We start from the raw sequence: 18,873 nt of genomic DNA, 5'->3' as shown, positions 1-18,873 counted from the left end.
CGGCACTGCGGAGGCACAGAGCGAGTGTGTGTGTGTGTGTGTGTGGAAACAGCGACCTCTGGCGGGGGGGTCTGCAGACCAAGCTGGCTCACGCTGTAGGACGCTTTGTTTTTTTTTTTTCAAGATTTTCCGCAGTGTTACCACCTCGCCTGAAATAAAGAAATAAAAAAGTTGAATCACTTTAATGAAATAAAACATTTGTAACTAAAACACATCGCCAAGTGGATGTTTTGCGTATAGCGCATATTTTTAGGATAATTACTTAAAATCAGATACAGAAATTGGACTTGCTCCCAATACTGCAATTTCCATTTAGGCCAAGTAACCTATCAACAGCATTTACTCCTATAGCAAGAACATCTGGTATCTGGTACATAATAAACAAATATCAGACATTTTTACCATCCAGCTCTGATTTCTCTCTCACATAACAAATGCCATATAGTCAATCTATGTAGCTGTAGTTGAGGCCATTTCCTACAAGCAATTTATTCCAGATGTTGAACAGTTTCAAAAACATTGACATTTTAAAGTTTTAAACAGCAACGTAACCTGGGGGTACTTATGACAGAAATCTCCGTTTTGTGTATTATTATTATTATTATTAATATTATTATTTAATTATTTTAAGAATGGCTAATTTACCAGTGTGACACAACGACATATTTTGTAGTAAGAAATAAAAAAAAGAATAACGTAATCAATGAATAATAATTGCAATGTATATGTAGAACATACAAATACATTGCAAGGTGGTGGTGTCACCAGTAGTAGTTGTAGCAGAAGTAATAGTTGTAGCAGTTGAGGTGGTGGTGTCGATGTTGTGCATTTTGACCACTGGGAGGTGCTACACTGCCACAAACTCCTCATTGCACAGTTCATACACTTTTACATTAATTCATTAACCTTTCAAATACCACAATTAAAGCAGCCTGGGCCCATGGTACCCTGGGTAATCAAAGTTCAAGACAGCGAGTAGAATATATAATAATAATTTTCATCTATAAATATGTAGAACTGTGACTTCTATTCTGATGAATGTAAGGCATCATAACCTTTTTGCACTGTGATATTTACAGCTGTGTATTTTTGCATTTAGGCTTTGAGTGTCCTTTGGACACAAATAAAGAAGTGTCAATACTGGTTAAATCATACTCTGGCACATACGAATAACTTCATCGTGTATTACTGGAAGCATGCAAATCAAGAATGTTCCTTGGTCTCACAGGCATTTTATATTTAGACATTGCTTTTGCATAAAAACACCCTGCAAATAAAAGCCATCTAGGGGAACAAAGTAACACAGATGTCTTCTATTCGAAAAACACAACCTTATTTATTCACGAGTTACACAAGTTTAGATACATCATACAGTATATACAAAATCTCAACATTAAAATATCAAAAGAGATAATAAAACAAATATTTATCTTTCTTTTTTATAAAAACCTGCATCTTGTTGCAAAATAGGCCAGCGTCTTCAGATTGGCTTTATGCTTCAAGTCAGCTATTAGGTTTCTCTCGTGAAAGGTGATATTTATAAATCAGAGTTTGAGATTATTTTGAAAGAGCTGCTTGTGCCAAGCATGTATAGGTTAACTAATGTGTCATCGCCTGTAAAATGCAGTATGTGCAAGAACACTTGTCTGGAGATTTCTCTCTGCACGTGTGGATACATGTAAGAGTGTGTGTGTGTGTGTGTGTGTGCGTGTGCGTGTGTGTGTGTGTGTGTTTAAGAAGTACATTTGTGACTCTGGTATGCCACCATCAGTGAACACTTTAAATACACACGTTGGTTGATTAAACCATAACAAGTCTCGTACAAGCCTTAGAGAGGACACACGTCATTCCTCTTCTTCTGTTTTTCTACTCTGCATCCATTGCAATTTATAAAAATCACTTTTTACCTGACAGCATTTGTAGTGTTACCTCAAACCCTAATACCTGTCGTGCACTCTGCTACAATCCGACTTCAGTTTCCCTTTATTGTCGTTAAAATACACCCAGAGAAGTGTATGCTCTAAAACTAATGGGCTGCACAGATAATGCAGCAAGTCTTAAATTCCCACAATTTGGCTGTGACAAAGACAAAACAATCCTTTGCATTTATCATGGGAGATGCTCAAGATGCAGCAACATTTCTCCATCCAGCAGTAATAACATGAGAGTCCCAGTGCTGAATGCTGGCAGTATCTGAGTGTGTGCGCTCGCTCTGTGAGTTACTGGAGTTTCATACAGCTGTGTGGTACACATTCAGCCTGTTCCTCCAGCTCAGGGCAGGGGGTGCCAGCATTGGCTGGCCGCAAAAGGATGTAACGCGTGCGGTGGCGAACGCCACCTCTGGAGCAGGGACCCAGACACAAACCCCAGGATGACCAGAGAGACACTTCACAGTCCAGTGGTGTTGCTGTGTGGAGCGGAGGGAGAGGTGAGAGAAATATGCGTGAGTCAAAAGCAAAGGGCAAAGAATGCAGAAGTATTACAATTTCTGTGGAACTGTCTGAAGCAATTTACCCATTATAACCTCCTGTAAACTTTAATTTATCCAACAGTAAAAAAATGAATAAATAACACAAATCTCCACTTGTGTGCTTTAAAAAAAGAAAAGATTTCTCTCAGCGTGTCTTGTGAGTGTGATGTGTCAAGACCAGTGAAATGTTTGCCAATTAAATCATTCCTCTAAAAACCACTATATGTAGTTGCATTATGGGAAATGTAGGATGTAAGAATTTTGGAGTTTGGCCTGTAGCCTACTAGGGATTAAAAATCAGGATGACTTGGCATCTCCTGCTTTCATTTTGATTTTTTTTTTTTTTTTTTTTTTTTTTTGTAAGTGCTTAATGACTTGAGAATCCCTTCAATGAGCACACAGAGGTAATTATGTCTTTTATTATAGAGAATAAGTTAAAAGTTTAGATTACCTAATTAAATTTAATTACGCTTGGGGAACTAGGACCACATCATAACTGAAGTGGAATACAAATCAGTATCATAACATGTTGTCTACTTGTTTTGTTGCTCCTGCTCCCCCATTCATTTGATTAATCACCTTGTTTAATATTTGGTCCTCCCAGGTAAAACCTTTGGGTACCACTGATGTAGGGAGTCCTGTGGTCTTACCTGAGAAGCGCTGGGGACTGATAGAGTTAGGCAGAATATGATTTGACATTGGGGTTTGACGGTCAGGTGTTCTGCTCTGTTGAGTAATCTTTATGCTGGCAATTGGTGGAAGTTCCTTTAAGCGTGGATAGTAGAAGGAGTTGGCCGGGTGGTTCGGCATCTGGGACGTGATCTGAACAAGTCAACAAAGAACAGTGGAGCATAATTCATTGGGAGAGCCAGCACATTGTCAACACAAGTTCAAATAGCACAATAGCCCGCTTTAAAGCACAAGCTGGAAAAGGATAGATGATCTATTATGTAATAGAGGCCCTTTTTACTAAAATCACTTCAGGTCAGGCATGAGAGCCGCCAAGCAATCATTCAAGTGGAGACAGCTAAGAATGATGTCCCATTCCCATTCTCCTAAGCTATTTTAAGAATAAGACGAGGGCCATCCACCTTGCGTTGTCTCACCATGACTGAATGTGCAAATGACAAAATGAATGAGTCAGTGTATGAATGCATGCAGGCTTTTGTAGTTCTGAACATGCAAGAGCTCACCTTTGTGATGTTTTCTTGGGGGCTGGTGGGGAAGTTGGGAGAGGAGAAAGTGAATCCACTGTCTGTCCCTGCATCATAAGGCTGGAGGTCAATGGTCACTTCCTGTTTCCACTGACTGCCCTCACAAAGGTTTAGGCTGTCCACACCGACAAACCAGTCTGGGCTGGGGATCACCTTCACCATCAGGGACAGCTGTCAATCAGAGAGAGAGAAGGTTCTGTCCGAGGGAAATTTAGTTCACAGATAAAACGGACAATAGAGGGCAATAGAAAAGCACAAATAAACACAAATAGTAGATGACGTAGATCAAAAATTACTAGACAAGATCAGTTGTTCATTAATCAACCCAGTCAGTTCATAAATTGATAAAAATGACTTGTAGGAACTGATGAGCAAAGCTGTTGAATGCCTTAAACTGAAGAGGATGGACATCTTTGTGGCCATGTTGGTCTGTTGGTCAGTTCACATCTTTGATCCAGACTGAAATACCTCAACAACTATTGGGCAGATTGCCATTAAATTTGCTCCACACATTTATGTCCCTCTCAGGATCAACTGTAATAACTTTAAACTGTATACCTGCAGTAGACTCTGGTTTCTTACTTTCGTCTTTCTCATCTTCAGAGCCATAACTTTTGAGGCTTATATTTTGTTGTTCACCCAAGATAATTAGTTGTATGTCCTGTATGTGATTACTGATATTGTGCTGATGAGTTAATGAGGCCTTTCTTGTCTTTCTTTGCTTTGTCATTATGACTGCAAATGCAATGAAATAAAGTTACAATCAATCCTAGTGGACACACAGAGCTAGACTGACAATTTAAGCACAGCTGTGATCGTTTTTATGGCTCCAGTCGAGAGTCTGCAGCCATCTGGATGAGGATGAACTGAACAATAGCTCTTTCGAGGAGAAAAGAAAAAAAAAAAAAACCTTTTACTGTCTCTTGTCTTTTGATATATGACATGTAAAATGAAAAAAGTTGAAGCAATAATGGCAGGATAGCTAGGACAACACACACACACACACACACACACACACACACACATAGACACACACACACACACACACAGTGTCAGGATTTATAAATTCTCACATTTACAAATGCAGGGACTTGGGACTGCATATGTACGCATGCTTGCACCCACTCAGTTTCCTGTGCAGGGTTTCACTGCGTCTCCTGTGTGATGGATGTTTTCCGAGAGCCAGTGACCTCATACAGGAAGTGGCCTGCAGGTCAGCACACGCTGGGGTGGCAGACGCCCAGAGAACAGCAAATTTGAAAACGCCTCCTTACTTGTGGCCCAATATTCAAGGACCTGGGCTGAGCAGTTGATAGGATGGGGGGGCTTGGACAGCTTTGGATGGCTAGGAAAGGGTGGCCTGGAGTTGGATAGAGCACTGGATGGAAGAGTGCCGAAGCAGACATTAAACCAATTCACCAGGCAGACCACCCGGGGCAGGACGCAGGTAGTGTCAGTATGACGCGCAGCGAGATCTGTTTCTTGCCTGTGACGCACAGCAAGGAACAGAGAAACCAAATCAGAAGCAGCTCTGTTGCTTTTCAGAATCCTCCGTTGATCCCTTCCTTCCTTTCTTTCCTCCTCTACTAACATTGCTCCCTCCTCTTGTCCTTTTCACTCTGAAACAGCGGTTTTTCCAAGAAGCCGTCCTGCTATATCCATTGGGCCACTCAGCAAGGATGTCTACTCAGGGGTATCCCTTGTCACTGGCTTGAACTGTCCACGGCGGTTTGCAATATACAGGACAGGAAGTATCTCTAGAGCGCAGACAGTTACTTAAAGCTCCCATGATCCCTCTCACTTTTTATCCGTCACAGCAAATCTTCTGCAGAGCCCTGGGGAGAGCGAGACATCCAAGAAAACACGCAACCCAGTCCGATAGCACAAGCATCTTAATGCTCTGTTGCTGTTGTCCACTTGTCAGTGGTGCCACTGATCTTACAAATTACTGAGTCTGGGTGTAATGCCAGTTGGATCCTGAATGATACTTATTTGGTGTTATCTGTCTGTTTTGAATTACACATTTTACAGCAATAGCAGGAGACTCATGAATATGGGGATAGGAATCATATGTGTTTGGGATTCTTGGGGCATTGCGTATGAATGTTTTGGTTTGTGGGTAAGAGAAAAAGGATGGGATTTATAAATAAGTGTGTGCGAGAGAGAGAGAGAGAGAGAGAAAGAGACAAAAAAGCAGAATAACAGATCAAGCTGTCAACAGATTCACATCATTCAGCCTGTCATTGTCATGTTCAACACAAACACACAATAGTCATAAGCCTTTTTTTTTTTTTTTTTTTTGTCACCATTCTGTCCACTAATCTAAAAACAGCCTGGCCCTTTTAAAAGCAGCCTCAGACATCACAGACCTAGACGACAAGCAGTTAAGCCGGTGTCTATGACAAGTACTTACCAAAGATGCCCTCCGACAGGGTTGTTTATGGTTTTTAAGGGCCCTAGGGTTCAGGCATTGGAATAACCAATAAACAAATGTAGGTCACCAGACAGGCAAGAACACACCTATTTCTAAAAGCTCCAGTAAATGTCTGCCCCTCCTCTTCACCTCTTTCCTTCTCATTCATCAGCTGCATATGATTCACACATGAAAGAATACTTTTATTTCTAGTTTTAACTCTTTGACTGGAATGACACGTTTTTCCACAGAGCCATACTTCAGTCCCACCTTAAGTACTTTGTCTTTGTTTAAGCCCTGGCCCCAAATTTAGCCCAAGCCACCAACCATGACCTTTGCCTCCAAACTCACTCATTATTCCGCACCAGTGGTACCCTGTAGTCCAGCAATCAGCAAAGTTGTACCCTAGTTGGACACTGAGCTTAAAGCCCATACGTAGTTATGTGGGGCTTTAGCCATTTAAGTTAAAGCCAAATCAAACGGGTATCCTCCACAGTTAGTCGTTTTAATGTAGCATTTCCTTTTTGATTTTCCCTGGACAATGTTTCCTTGCTGAGCTGCAGTCCGGGGATAGCAGCACATAGAGGGAATTTAGCACTAAACATATTGGAAATGGAAAATATCCATTTGGTTTGGCTAACTCAGACTGCTGAAGCTTCATATTAACATTAATCAGAATGCAGTTTTGCATGACACAAGGACTCGTGAGGACTGTCCGCTGTCTCCTCCACTGTCATGTGAGGAAGGGATCACTTCAAGGACAGTATGGTGAAAAAGAAAGATTACAGCAACCAATAACTCTCAGTGTACATAAGAACATGGAATATTTATTAATGCAGTCTTAATAAGGTGGAAGACTTTGCCTTTAAAGGAATAGTTTGACATTTGGGGAACTACAGCTACTTATTTACTTACTTGCTCAGACTTAGATGAAAAAATATTTCTTATTTCTTATTTCAAGGTTAACAATGGAGCTAGGGGTATCAGCCAGTTAGCTTGAAATAAAGATTGGAACCAGGGGCAAAGATCAAATCAAAATCAGGAAGCTGTAAATGTCTTTCATAACACAGTATATCTCTTTTGTTTAATCCATTCAAACAGCAAAGTGTTAGAATTAAAGGTTTCATTTTCACAGGGGGGTGTGATTATATCAGAGAATGGCAACAACGCCCCAGGAGGTCACTACAACAGGCCAAGACAAAGCCTGGCAAGCTGTTTCCCTGTTTCCAGTCTTCATGCCAAGCTAAGCTAACTAGGTGCTGGCCCCAGCTTCATACTTAACTAAACGTCATCCTGAGTTCAGTGGGACAGGCAGCAGACAGAGCGCAGGCCGTGCAGGATGGATGTAGGCGTTTGTGGCTGCAGCGCTTGAGCTAAACATAGTCTGACTGGATAGTGGAAAGAAGTGGGCAAGTGTTTGGTCAGAGCGGTTGGACGACGTTATGGGGAGGCCCGGGTAACCAAATGACTGAATAGATTTAATCAAAAAGACGGTTTGTGTGTCTGAACATGTGTGTGTAATTTTGTGAATGAGTATTTCTTCTGCTTCAGTTTTATTTGTTCCTACCAGTGAGCTCCGGGGCTGCACGAGCAACTCTGTGGAGCTGTGCCCGATGCCATTAGGGATGCCAGCTGTTCGATACATGGCGCCAACTGTGCGTCTCTTCCTGGCCTCCTTGGCTGACTTCATCAGCTCCACCGTCACCCCGAGTTCAGCAAAGCTCTGCACCCCTGCACTGGCTGGAGCACCCTCCTCCCACAGCCGAAAATGGCGATTATGGCTGACCGCTAAAGGGAGAAAAGAAACACAAGAAAGAGAGGAAGACAGGAGTAAGATGCTTATTCACTGGAATGCATATCAATGTCATTGAAGTACCACAGAGCTTCAGCCAGACGGTGAGATCATTTCCACCATGGAGCCTGTTTGTATTTCTACAGCTGCCTCCTACTTCCTGCACTTAAACAGAAAACTCTGAAGGAATTGCCCACATACGCGTCTTTTGAATTGTATGGTTATAGTTTTTCTCGATCTATCACTGATAAAACCACAACAGAGGCTGGAGCTGCCAGGAGATAGGTCAGGATCTCAGAGTTGGCAGCCAGACAGTGGACAAAAAATAATTCAACCTACCCTTAAAACCCATATTAATACTTTTTCTTACCCTTTGGGCCAACAGAACCATTTGCTTCACATTCTCATATTCAGTTCTGGTTATCTATGAAATCTGTTTAGAATCAAGAGACTGATTTAGGTTAAACTATTTGCACCACAGGTTGTGGAGCTCTGTGCTGAAACCCACGGAGCCCCTGGCCTGGGCCAGTGGTTTTAAGGGCAGAGTAAGGTTAGCCAGAAACACGCTGACAAATGCTCTGATGGTTCTGTCTTACCTCACTTTTCAGAGCTGCGTATAGGCACACATACACAGCCATGCATTTATACTTAAACACTCTTGACACATGTATTAACACACACACACACTGCACTAAGCCACACACACACAACGTGTGCAGCACACTTCACACACTATCTTATTTCTCCCAAAACTTCCATTATTTATGCACTTAATTACATTTCCATGCTAACAAATTTCCCACAATCGTCAAGACCTTGAAATTTGATAATACATCACGTTTAAGCCCCACCAAGACGTTAAAGCCCACGTCCCGCCCTTCTTAAATTGCTTGAGTTTTTTCTTTGGCCATGACAAACTGCACTCCCTCTTCCCTCTGGCAGTGCCCTTGGTCCCTCAAGCCCAGGTCTCCACAATTAAGCAACATAAAACCATTGCAGGCCCCCAAACCCCTCAACCAGTTGTACTTTTCTTTGTGCCATGACAAACTCCACTTCCAACATTCTTTTTGTCCCCTACTGGTAAATTGTCAGCCCATTGAGGCCCCAGTGTTTTTCTTCTCTTGTGACAAATCCCATTCCTTGTCCCCTGTATCCACTAGTGCCCATTACTGGGGGACCTTAAAAGCCATTATTGGTGTGTCAGAATCTCCAGTTCCTGTCTTTATATGGACTAAGTAAGGCATCATCCTCTGGCAGGGCAGCAGGGCACCACTAGGAGAGCTGGAAACCAGACATAGCCACAACTGCCACAGACTCTGATGCACACGAGCAGTTCAACACACACACATGGACACACACACATACATACATACATGCACACACATGTGCAAACATCTGCCATCCATCCCTCTGTTCTCCATGACTTGAAGCAGTATAGAGGGGCCTGAATCTCTTCTTCTTCTCCTCCTCCTGGCTCTGAGGTAAGCGGTCTGACCCCACCACACCCCAACTATCATCACCCACCTTCACCAACCCTGAAACCTCCACTCCAGTCTTTACCGCCAACACTGTGGTAAACCAGCAGAAATATGGGAAGGAGTGTAGGATTGAGTTGAAGAAATAGAGAAATATTAAAGATACTGCTCGGCAGACGTTAGAGAAACAGAGAGAAAAAAACCCCATCTGGTTGCATTTAAACTGTCTTTCTTATTGCTGTCTGCTTCTTGCTGCTTTGCTCGTTAACATCTCTCACCCCTGCGTAAGTGTGTGTGTATGTAGTCAATAAGGACCTAAACTTCTGACACATGATGAGGAACAAAACATCTGTCTTTAGGAGAATCAGAGGCTGAGTCACTGTCCTTTGATTGGCTCCCCCTTTACACAAAAACTTTGCATCTGTGAACTTTGGTGGAGGTCATATTAATAACCCCTGAGTCCTTGCTGCTGTTACAAGTCTGAGATAATAGCCCATATTAAATGGATTATTATCAGGCATTAGAGGTAAAATTTTCCATGAGAAATGCTTCATTTTATATTGACCAGTTTCTTTGTCCCTCGCAGTCTTTCTCACCTATGAGTTTGGACCACTGCGCAGGGGGCCGGAACAGGGGATACTGCTTGGGGAAGGCCTGTGGGCTCCAGTGACCTGTAAAGACCAGGATGTAGGAAGCAGGACCCTTGGCTGTGCATTCAGTCCCATTGAGTGGTCGCAAAGGCCCAGCAAAAGCGAGGCCAAGCTTTAGAAGTACAAGGAGTAGCTGCTGCAGCCAACCGCAGGTCAGGTGCTCTGATGACATCATCTGAAAGAAATGGAGAAATGAAAAATGGTTGTGTAAGTATTCCTCACCCATGGTATCAGGTTTGCACATGGTTGGGTGCTCCTACCCAAAGTTTTCTTCAATACCACGAAATGAGTAATGCGTTTTAAAATCAAAAGCTGCTGAAAAAGCCTCTCAGAAGTACTTTGTCCATCGGCAAGCAAATGAAAGAACCTTAACATGTACATTTAGGAAACCAAACCCAGAAAATCCTGGAAAATCAGTATAAGAGGGGAAATTCCACGCCCATGCCCTCATATCACAACGCATTCATTTTATCTAAGAACAAAGCCTCTTGAACCTATTGACCCTTGAGCCTTTCTATTACAAAAAAAAAAGAAATCTTCCTATTCTCCAGGGCTGGGCCGAGTATGTGTTGGTGCACAGCCAATCTGTGGCTACACAGCAAAACGGTTAACATTCATCGCTGTCACGGTAATGTCTGCCACAGAAGCCGCCCTAAAATAAAACAACACGGCTGTCATCTCTGAGGATAGATGCAAATCCTGTCTGTTCTGCTGCTCTACTGACCTCACTGACTGGCCATCCACTGACCACCGGCTGCTGAGTCAGGCGCACACTCAATTAAGAGAGCCAGAGTTGGATGATGGCACGTGCATGATAATTGCTCAAAACCCATTTCAGCTTGACATATTGTGTAGGGATCAAGAGAGGAGAGAGAGGAAGCACTTGTGTTTTTGTTTCTTTTTTGTGTATTTGCTCCTGGGTGGAGTTTTTGCTCTCTGACGCTGCTGTCAGTGGGTGTTTGTGGGTTTCTTGTTCTTACATTGCTCTGGGACATGAGTGCAAACCAGAGCCAGTCCTCTCTGCACTCCTTCCCTCCTTCCACCCCATCCCCACCCATATTCTCATCCCATCTCTGCTCTCCAGCCGAACTGTTTCTGTGTCTGATTCCGAGCGTGGCAGAACAACAGCCACACAAACTGTATCTCGCTGTGTTGCGCGTGGATTTTTTGCATTGCCACTGAGGTTATGGTTTTAATAAAAGTTTGAATAGTTTCTAAAAAAAAAAAAATTTATTTAAATTAAAATTTAAAAAATGACATAAACAAAGATGTGGTACATGCGAGTGTCCAAGAGTTGACCTGAGGACGTTTTCCTGAATGTAGTTCAAGAAAAGTCTTTAAGTACTTTGGATGATAATGCCCTGCAGAAAGAAAGGTCATGTTATTTCACTTACGTCCTGTTTTATCGACAGATGTTAACTTTGAGATGACAGTTTATGACTTGATGACAGATGAATTTTTCTGTGTTTGAGAGTTAGAGAAAGGAGAGTGTTGTTTTGTGGCTGCAGTCTTGTGTGACGATTCTATGAGATACTATACTATAAGTAAGCCTTCAAGCAGCTGCAGAATGCAGACAGTTAAATTTGGGCAAGTCCAGAGGCACACAAACACACACGTACAGGCAGGCGCACGCACACACACACACACACATAACACTCATGTCCAGCTGCACATTGTCCCTGAAATCTATTTCCAGAGGTCAGATAGTGTTACTCTCCAATATAGCTGCAAAAGTCCAACTCTGAAACTTTTCTGACCACAGCCTTATATGTCACTGAGTTTTTAATCAATTCCCTGTCTCCATTAAATGTATATTAACCACGGCATGCTTTAACAGCCAGTCATAAAAATACCTCAAGTATGGAGACACACATTGCCAGCTTTGATCTCACTGCTCAGTCATCTGATCATCTCACTGGCTGCTCTGCAGGAGGCGGACAAAGCTCTTGCATGTTACTTGCAGACTTATAACAAGTTTTTGACCTACACTTCTGGGCAAGCAGTGTAGCCTTGGGTTAATGGAAGTTCACTGCCTGGAGCTAAAGATTTTTCACATCAGTGTGTGATCTTAAGTGCTACTGTCCTGTCCGCTCCGTCCACTACATTTAGAATAGAAAAGGAGGTCAGTCCTGTCACAGGCTGCTGCAAAAATGTTGCTTTTTTTCTGTTTCACACACACACACACACACACACACACACACACACACACACACAAACATACACACACATACACACACACATTCCAGACAAAGAAGATCAACATTTTTAACTGGAAATTGACAACATGCGAATAACTGGTACATGATTTTCTTTTTTCCAAAATGATGTATTTATGTTAGATTGTAAGGTCAGTCTGATAGCAACTGTCACATGATCTGTGTTGCTATAACAACCATTAATCAGATGACCCTATTTAAGATTTGAGTTCAGTTGACCCTTTCCTTATGAACTTGTCACGCTGACACTATAACACACTAAAGAGACATTTCTTGAATTCCCACACTGACACACCGAACTTTATCAGTCAACACGCAGACCTGCAACCAGCTGATGCCTGCTGAAAGCACATGCAGTAATATAATAATAGGCCATATGGTATTTATTGATGCATACAGAGGCAGACGTTTATTTTCAGTCGACATCAAGTTTACGCTCTTGGACACACATGCACTCACACCACAGACCTGCTGTCATCAGACAGCCGAGACAGACACACACAGCAGTTTTTCTGTCAGGCACAAGACACAATAAAACGAGGGGATGTGGCGCAGAGCCATGGCTGCTGCCCCATGGGCACCTCCACTGTGTAATTACAGCAGCCTCATGCAGAGATAATGCACACATTCACTTCAGCTCATATTCACAGGCATGCAGGTATGCATGCACAAACGCAGATTTGTGCACACAGCGGGAGGTATGTTCATTTTTAACAAGGACATAGCAGGGAGGCAATCTGGAGTTTGTGTTGAGTAAAGAGATGTTTTCAATTGTCTTTTATTTTTAACACGCTCCTGTACAATGTGCATGTAGCTACTATTTCTCTTTCAGACACAGACAGACTAGACACGCTTGGTCAGGCAAGCATCACAACAGGAGGTCAGGAACCTGAGTGTTCCTCATGCAGGCAGAGGGGAAATCATGAACACTGTAGGCAGCAATTCAGACAGAAGGAAAAGTGAGGGGAGCGTGCAGATTTTGGTCTGAAATACTTCACTGAAGCCACATTTTAAATAGGACCCAAGAGGATGGACAGTACATGCATATACCTGCATATTGTATATAAATAGCACCAATGATGGTGAAGCAATTACCAGTGCAAGTTGTTCAAAGTCGGCGGGAATAAATTAGTGTTCAAGGAAAAAACTTATATCACAAATCTGAAGCAAAGAGCCATTAGACATTATTCAAAAAATATATTATTTTTGCATAAGAACAAACATTGGAAAATACATTTACCTTTTTAGAGGTACAGTTTCGTGGTACTTTGCTTGAGTGTAGCTCCACTACACATCAGAGGAAAATACTGTGCCTTTTACACACAACATTGACAGCTGTCATCAGTAGTTACCTTACAGAATTCAATTCTACTCATAAAAACGAGTATTTCTATAGCTCTGTGTTATAGATTAAAGCTTTCAAAAATATACAAGAAGTTAAAACTGACGCCACCTTGAACTGTGGCAACATTGAAAAGATGTTTACATGTTAATGCGTCAGTGATAATAATCTCATAACACATAATAATATATCACTCTGAAACATAATTAGTAACTTTTGATATTTTATTTATATTTTGTATTTTGCAGGCAATAATTCTATGATACGCTTTGATAATAATATCTTTCTTTCTACCAAAGCAACATTTTGTATGCAAATGCAACTTCCACCCGTAATGGCGTATTTTTTCACGGTGATACCTCTACTTTTATTCATAAGTAAAGGATCTGAAGACTCCTTCCACCACTGCACTGCTTTTACTCAAAAACGCTGCATCTTCCCGAGACAAAGGAACAAGCTTCCTGGATTTAATGATGCTAAAAAAAAAAAAGCCATACTCAGCGAGACTGTGTCTGTGCAGAGAATGAATGGAGGCTCAGTGTGTTTCCTACCTGTGCTGGATCAGTCAGTCAGTGACAGAGAGAAGCTGCAGCAGAATCACGGAGAGGATACAGTTCCACTCACTCTTCTCCTCTCTTGCTCTCCACTGCAGCCAGCTTTCTGGTGCAGCCTTATCAGCCTTTATCCCTCTATCCTCTGCCTTTATCTCTCTCTCTCTCTCTCTCTCCAAATTTCTCTCCTCCTCCCTTCTCTTTCTCATTGTATCTCCTCATGTTACCTTCCTCTCTCTTTCTCTCGCTTTCTCCTCCCCCTCCTCCTCTTTTCTCCCCCTACCTCTCCTTGTATGGAGAGGCGGTTAACAGCCTAACTCCTCTCCTCCACTGTCCCTCTCTTCTCTCCCTCTATCTTTCTCTCTCAAGTCTTTCAGTGGCTGTGTAAACTCAGCAACCTCATTGCTGACTAGGTAATCAACACCACATTGGCCTCTCTTAACATACACCACTCAGCATTGTGTATTTTCTTACCCCTGTTCTTCAGAGCACACTGTCAGACTCAAGAGGTGTGGAGTTGCTGAATAATAGCAGTAAAATAGAAGGAGAAATGAGGAACATGCAACCTGGACAACAGACGAGTTAAGTCTGGACAGAAACAAAGGCTTTTTTTTCAATTTTATTTCTGCAGCTAATTTACTGATTGGACATTGCAGAGAATCAAAGTGGTTTAAATGCTTGCCCCCCCCCCACCCCCTTTTCAAATAGTTCTTCTGTCCTGTGGCAGATCCAGCTGTGATCTCAGCTGAGGAACCCCCTTTTCCTCAGGTCAGGGTGTACAAATGTGTGTGTGTGTGTGTGTGTGTGTGTGTGTCAGAGACGTGTGGCCACCAGTTCCCACAGCTGGTACACACATGGACAACCATGGAGGTTTCTTTTACCGGCCGCCACTCACTTATCAACGTGTCAAGGCTCAGACAAAACGAGACTGTGTGTACTTGTGCGTACGTGTGTGTGAGGGAGCCTGTGTAAAACATTTGTTACTTTCCTGATCATTATCTATGGCTATGACGCCACAAACCAGTCAGCCTATATTTCATCAAACAACACACACATGCGAGCACTGGTCAGGCTTGTGATCTAATGTGGATCAGGCACAGTTAGTCCTTAGTTCTGCACAATCAACTCGACCTCGCTGACATCGACCAGACCCAAAAGACGACTCTGCAACAGGAGAACCGCAGACCTTTAAACCGACTCGGCCACGTCACTGCGTGGCTCGCCTGTGAACCTTCCAGGAACGAGTGGAGACGAAGAGGAGCAGACAGAGGAACAGGAGAAGTGGGGTCAGATGTGGACTAGGTAACAATTTGGACTTTCTGTCTTGCGGTCATAAATAATCAAATAAACAATTACATCCTTTGTCCATCTGTTTCTTTTTCATCCTTCATCTGTCCCTCTTTGCCGCAGTTACTTACTCTATCTATCTATCTATCTATCTATCTATCTATCTATCTATCTATCTATCTATCTATCTATCTATCCATCTATCTATCTATCTATCTATCTATCTATCTATCTATCTATCTATCTAATTGTCTCTATAGTTGGAAGGAGGTTATAGGAAAAACCCAGACTCCCCTGCTGCTGCCCGCTGATGAATGACACAATGAATGTGAAATGTCGCTGACACACTGTCAAATACACAGGTGTGCGTATGTGAGAGCACACAAAAATCACTCAAAATGTGAACATACACATACACCAACACACATGTTCCTGCAAACCTACGCGGGAATTGATGATTACTACAACACGCACTTTCACAGTTTACGGTTAAACCACACCGCACACACACACACACACTCATAAAAGCTGGCAATAGGACACCAGATACTGCAGCAGAATGGCTGCAGGTTGCCTGACTGACGCAAATCTCCAAGATAGCTAAAAGTTTTCTTCCTGTCAATCACGTGCTCACGTCAGTGCTACGTGAGCCAAGTGAGTGAAGCAATGAGAGGAAAACCATGAGCTAATCACGGAGCGTTGGGCCGGGGCCATACTAGCTCCAGTGTCTCGACTTCACTGCCGCAAAAACTCTAAGACTGTTAGACAGACAGACAGGCAGGCAGGAGGAAAGAGCAGCATTAGGAACAGATGGATAATATTGTTCTAATATTATTGAAGAGGAATACAGGAAAAAATATAGAGCTTAATAACACTGTTAATCTGAAAACCTGCACCGACTGTCATCTTTTCCCTCGTGAAGTTAAGAAATGGATTTTAAGTAACCAGTCTGGTCAGCATTAACTCGAGCGTCATGCTGATGACCTGTTTTTATAACCTTGGATACATATATGTACTATTTTGATATGAATATTCTGTTTTGTGTTTGTGCACATGGAGTGTGTTATTGTGTGTTTGTGTATGTGTGTGTGTGTGTGTGTGTGTGTGTGTGTGTGTCTGCATAGTTTGCGTGGTTATGAATAGGATGTTGGCCTATTTGTTGTTGGGATGTTTGGTTTTGCTCTATTTCCCCCACCTGCCCAGGGACTGCAGATGGAAATGAGCTAGTAGCTCAATCTGGTACAAGCATCTTTTCTCTTTTTGCGATAAATGTATTGTATAAACTGTCCCTGATCAGGCCTTGTGCCCCGCCACCACTGCTGCTTGTGCTAGGTTAACAGGTGAAAGAGCAGCACGTATCAAGATGGTTAGTGAGGAAACATCGGAGAGAGTCCGCCACAAGTTTGAGCCCCAGTCAAACCCAGACTCCGGAGTTTGTCGAGGAGTGAGGAGTTTACTGTTCACCAAAATTAAAAAATTAGAAGATGCATTAGAACGGTTAGCATAGTAATTTGTTTATGTTGTTTGTTAGCTTAGCTGGCAGTGGCTCTCTGTGCTGACAAGGTTTCAAGTTTATTTGCCCACCCCCCTCTTTGCATTGGTTCCTTAGGTTTGTGACATATGAAACCCCGGCTGTCTGAATCTGATTTTACGAGAATGTTATTGGTTCATTACAGTCCCAAGGTGGAAATACGCAGACATGGCGTTTCGCTCTTGATATGTCTTGTATTTTATTTTTTTTAAAAAACAACAACATATGAACTGTTAACAAAGATTTTCATCAGAGGGAGGTTGAATAATTTCCTAAAGCACCTGAGCACTGTAGTTTTTAGTGAGCATTTCTCAAACAAGAATAAAAACTGGGGACTATTTTCAGCTGTGGATTAATACACATTTGGTGCTTGAGTGTGTGCTCAGAAGAACCCCAAATAAACTACAATGCCTGTGTTAGTGGTAATAAAGGAACATGTCATCCAATGAACTGATGTGTTGTCATATGGTCAAATCATTGTTTGTCCTCTTATGGGATTTGTTGACAATAAAATAAAAAACAGAATATTGCCATAATCATCCTTCAAATAAAGTAATAAGTGCTGGTGAAATAAAAGATACACTGTAGTAGCTCTGAAGAAGGAAAACAAAGCTGGTGCAGTCTGAGGGCGACGCAACATCTGAGTCTTTCACTGGTTGGAATAATATTTAATCATTCCAAAGACAACCAAAGACAAATATTTATCCACTCAGGTTTGGGATTGGTATTCCAATCCCTCCAAATGGAATAGGTCATCTGTCTGGAGACCAATTCATCACACAGACATGTATGCACAAGCACGCACACATGCTAACACACACATCCTGATCTGTCAAACTGGTCTTTCTCAAGGCTCAAAACTATTTAGTTTGTTGTTCTCATCTCTGGAGCTCAGTTAAATCATCTGACTTGTTTTCTACTTTTTTGTGACCCGCTCACTTAAACCAGTTGCCTAAGCAGTATGACCCATTTTATGAGCTGTTTACTAAAAGTTCTGACGCAGCAGCAGCAGCACGGGAACCAGTAATGGTTTGACTACTGTGTTCCCAGCCCTGATGAAATCTGTGAGGCTGTCAAGCCCTCCTCCTTCTCTTCAACTAAACAAACAAATTAAAAAAAAATCTGGCTGCACAGCAAGGAGGCTGACAGCGGTAATGTATGGCGCTGGGAGAGGCGGATGATGCTCCGCTGCACTATGTTGCACATTCCCGAGAGGGTCTTTGGAAGCAATGTGGCGGAGTGTGTTTGAAGTGTGTGTGTGAATCAGGTCTGTTAAAATAGTGCCGGCATCCTGGGCCTCTTTCAACTACAACATGCTGTTATGTAATATGTCTGTCCCTCACTTAGAAACTGGAAAGCACAGCATGCAACAGTATAGACTCCAGTTCCAAGTATTCATAGATGACAAAAATAGTAAGAGATAGAAAACTAACTATAAGGCAGAAACAATGAGTTAACTCAGTCAGTTTACCACTTTGGTTCAGACTAAAATATCTTGACGACTACTGGATTGATTTCCATTTTGTACAAACATTAATGGTCTCAGAGGAGGAATTCTGCCATCAGTTTTTCATACCTCAGCAGGCTAATCTATATAGGGAAACATAACGAATGGGGTGAAGGACCCTTTTAGTTCCTTGAAAAAAAGTTCCTGGGACTAAAAGTTCCAGGTACCTTTCTCTAATATGTGGCTTTTAATGTGTAAAATCAGAGGAGTTCCCCTTTAATGTAGACATTTGGTTACTTTTTTTTATGTGAATCATAAATCTTCTAAATGCTACCATTAGCATGCCAACATGCTCACAGCTGAGACTGATGGGAATGTCAGACTCTCTCTCCACCTCCCTACGCTTGTATTTGAATATAATTCATTTGCCAAAAAAGAGACAAAGCACACAACAAAATAGAAACAAAAAAGATAAATGTCACTCA

General features: G+C 42.2%; 1 protein-coding gene across 1 annotated transcript; it reads right to left on the bottom strand.

The window, feature by feature from the left end:
- Nucleotides 1-1,311: 1,311 nt before the first annotated feature.
- On the bottom strand, nt 1,312-14,335 carry spon2a (spondin 2a, extracellular matrix protein). Its single transcript, XM_071506620.1, has 6 exons — nt 14,124-14,335; nt 9,961-10,189; nt 7,665-7,885; nt 3,664-3,855; nt 3,121-3,292; nt 1,312-2,407 (listed from the first exon to the last, which is right to left on the bottom strand). The coding sequence occupies exons 2-6, from the start codon at nt 10,187-10,189 to the stop codon at nt 2,220-2,222; spliced, it is 1,002 nt and encodes a 333-aa protein (XP_071362721.1). The 5' UTR covers nt 14,124-14,335; the 3' UTR covers nt 1,312-2,219.
- Between the last annotated feature and the right edge of the window lie 4,538 nt (nt 14,336-18,873).

The sequence above is a fragment of the Trachinotus anak genome, unplaced genomic scaffold (genome assembly GCF_046630095.1).
Source record: "Trachinotus anak isolate AG129_WGS33_773 ecotype Australia unplaced genomic scaffold, CSIRO_AGI_Tana_v1 ptg000021l, whole genome shotgun sequence".
Lineage (NCBI taxonomy): Eukaryota > Metazoa > Chordata > Actinopteri > Carangiformes > Carangidae > Trachinotus > Trachinotus anak.
This window is presented reverse-complemented; position numbering and strand designations above follow the sequence as displayed.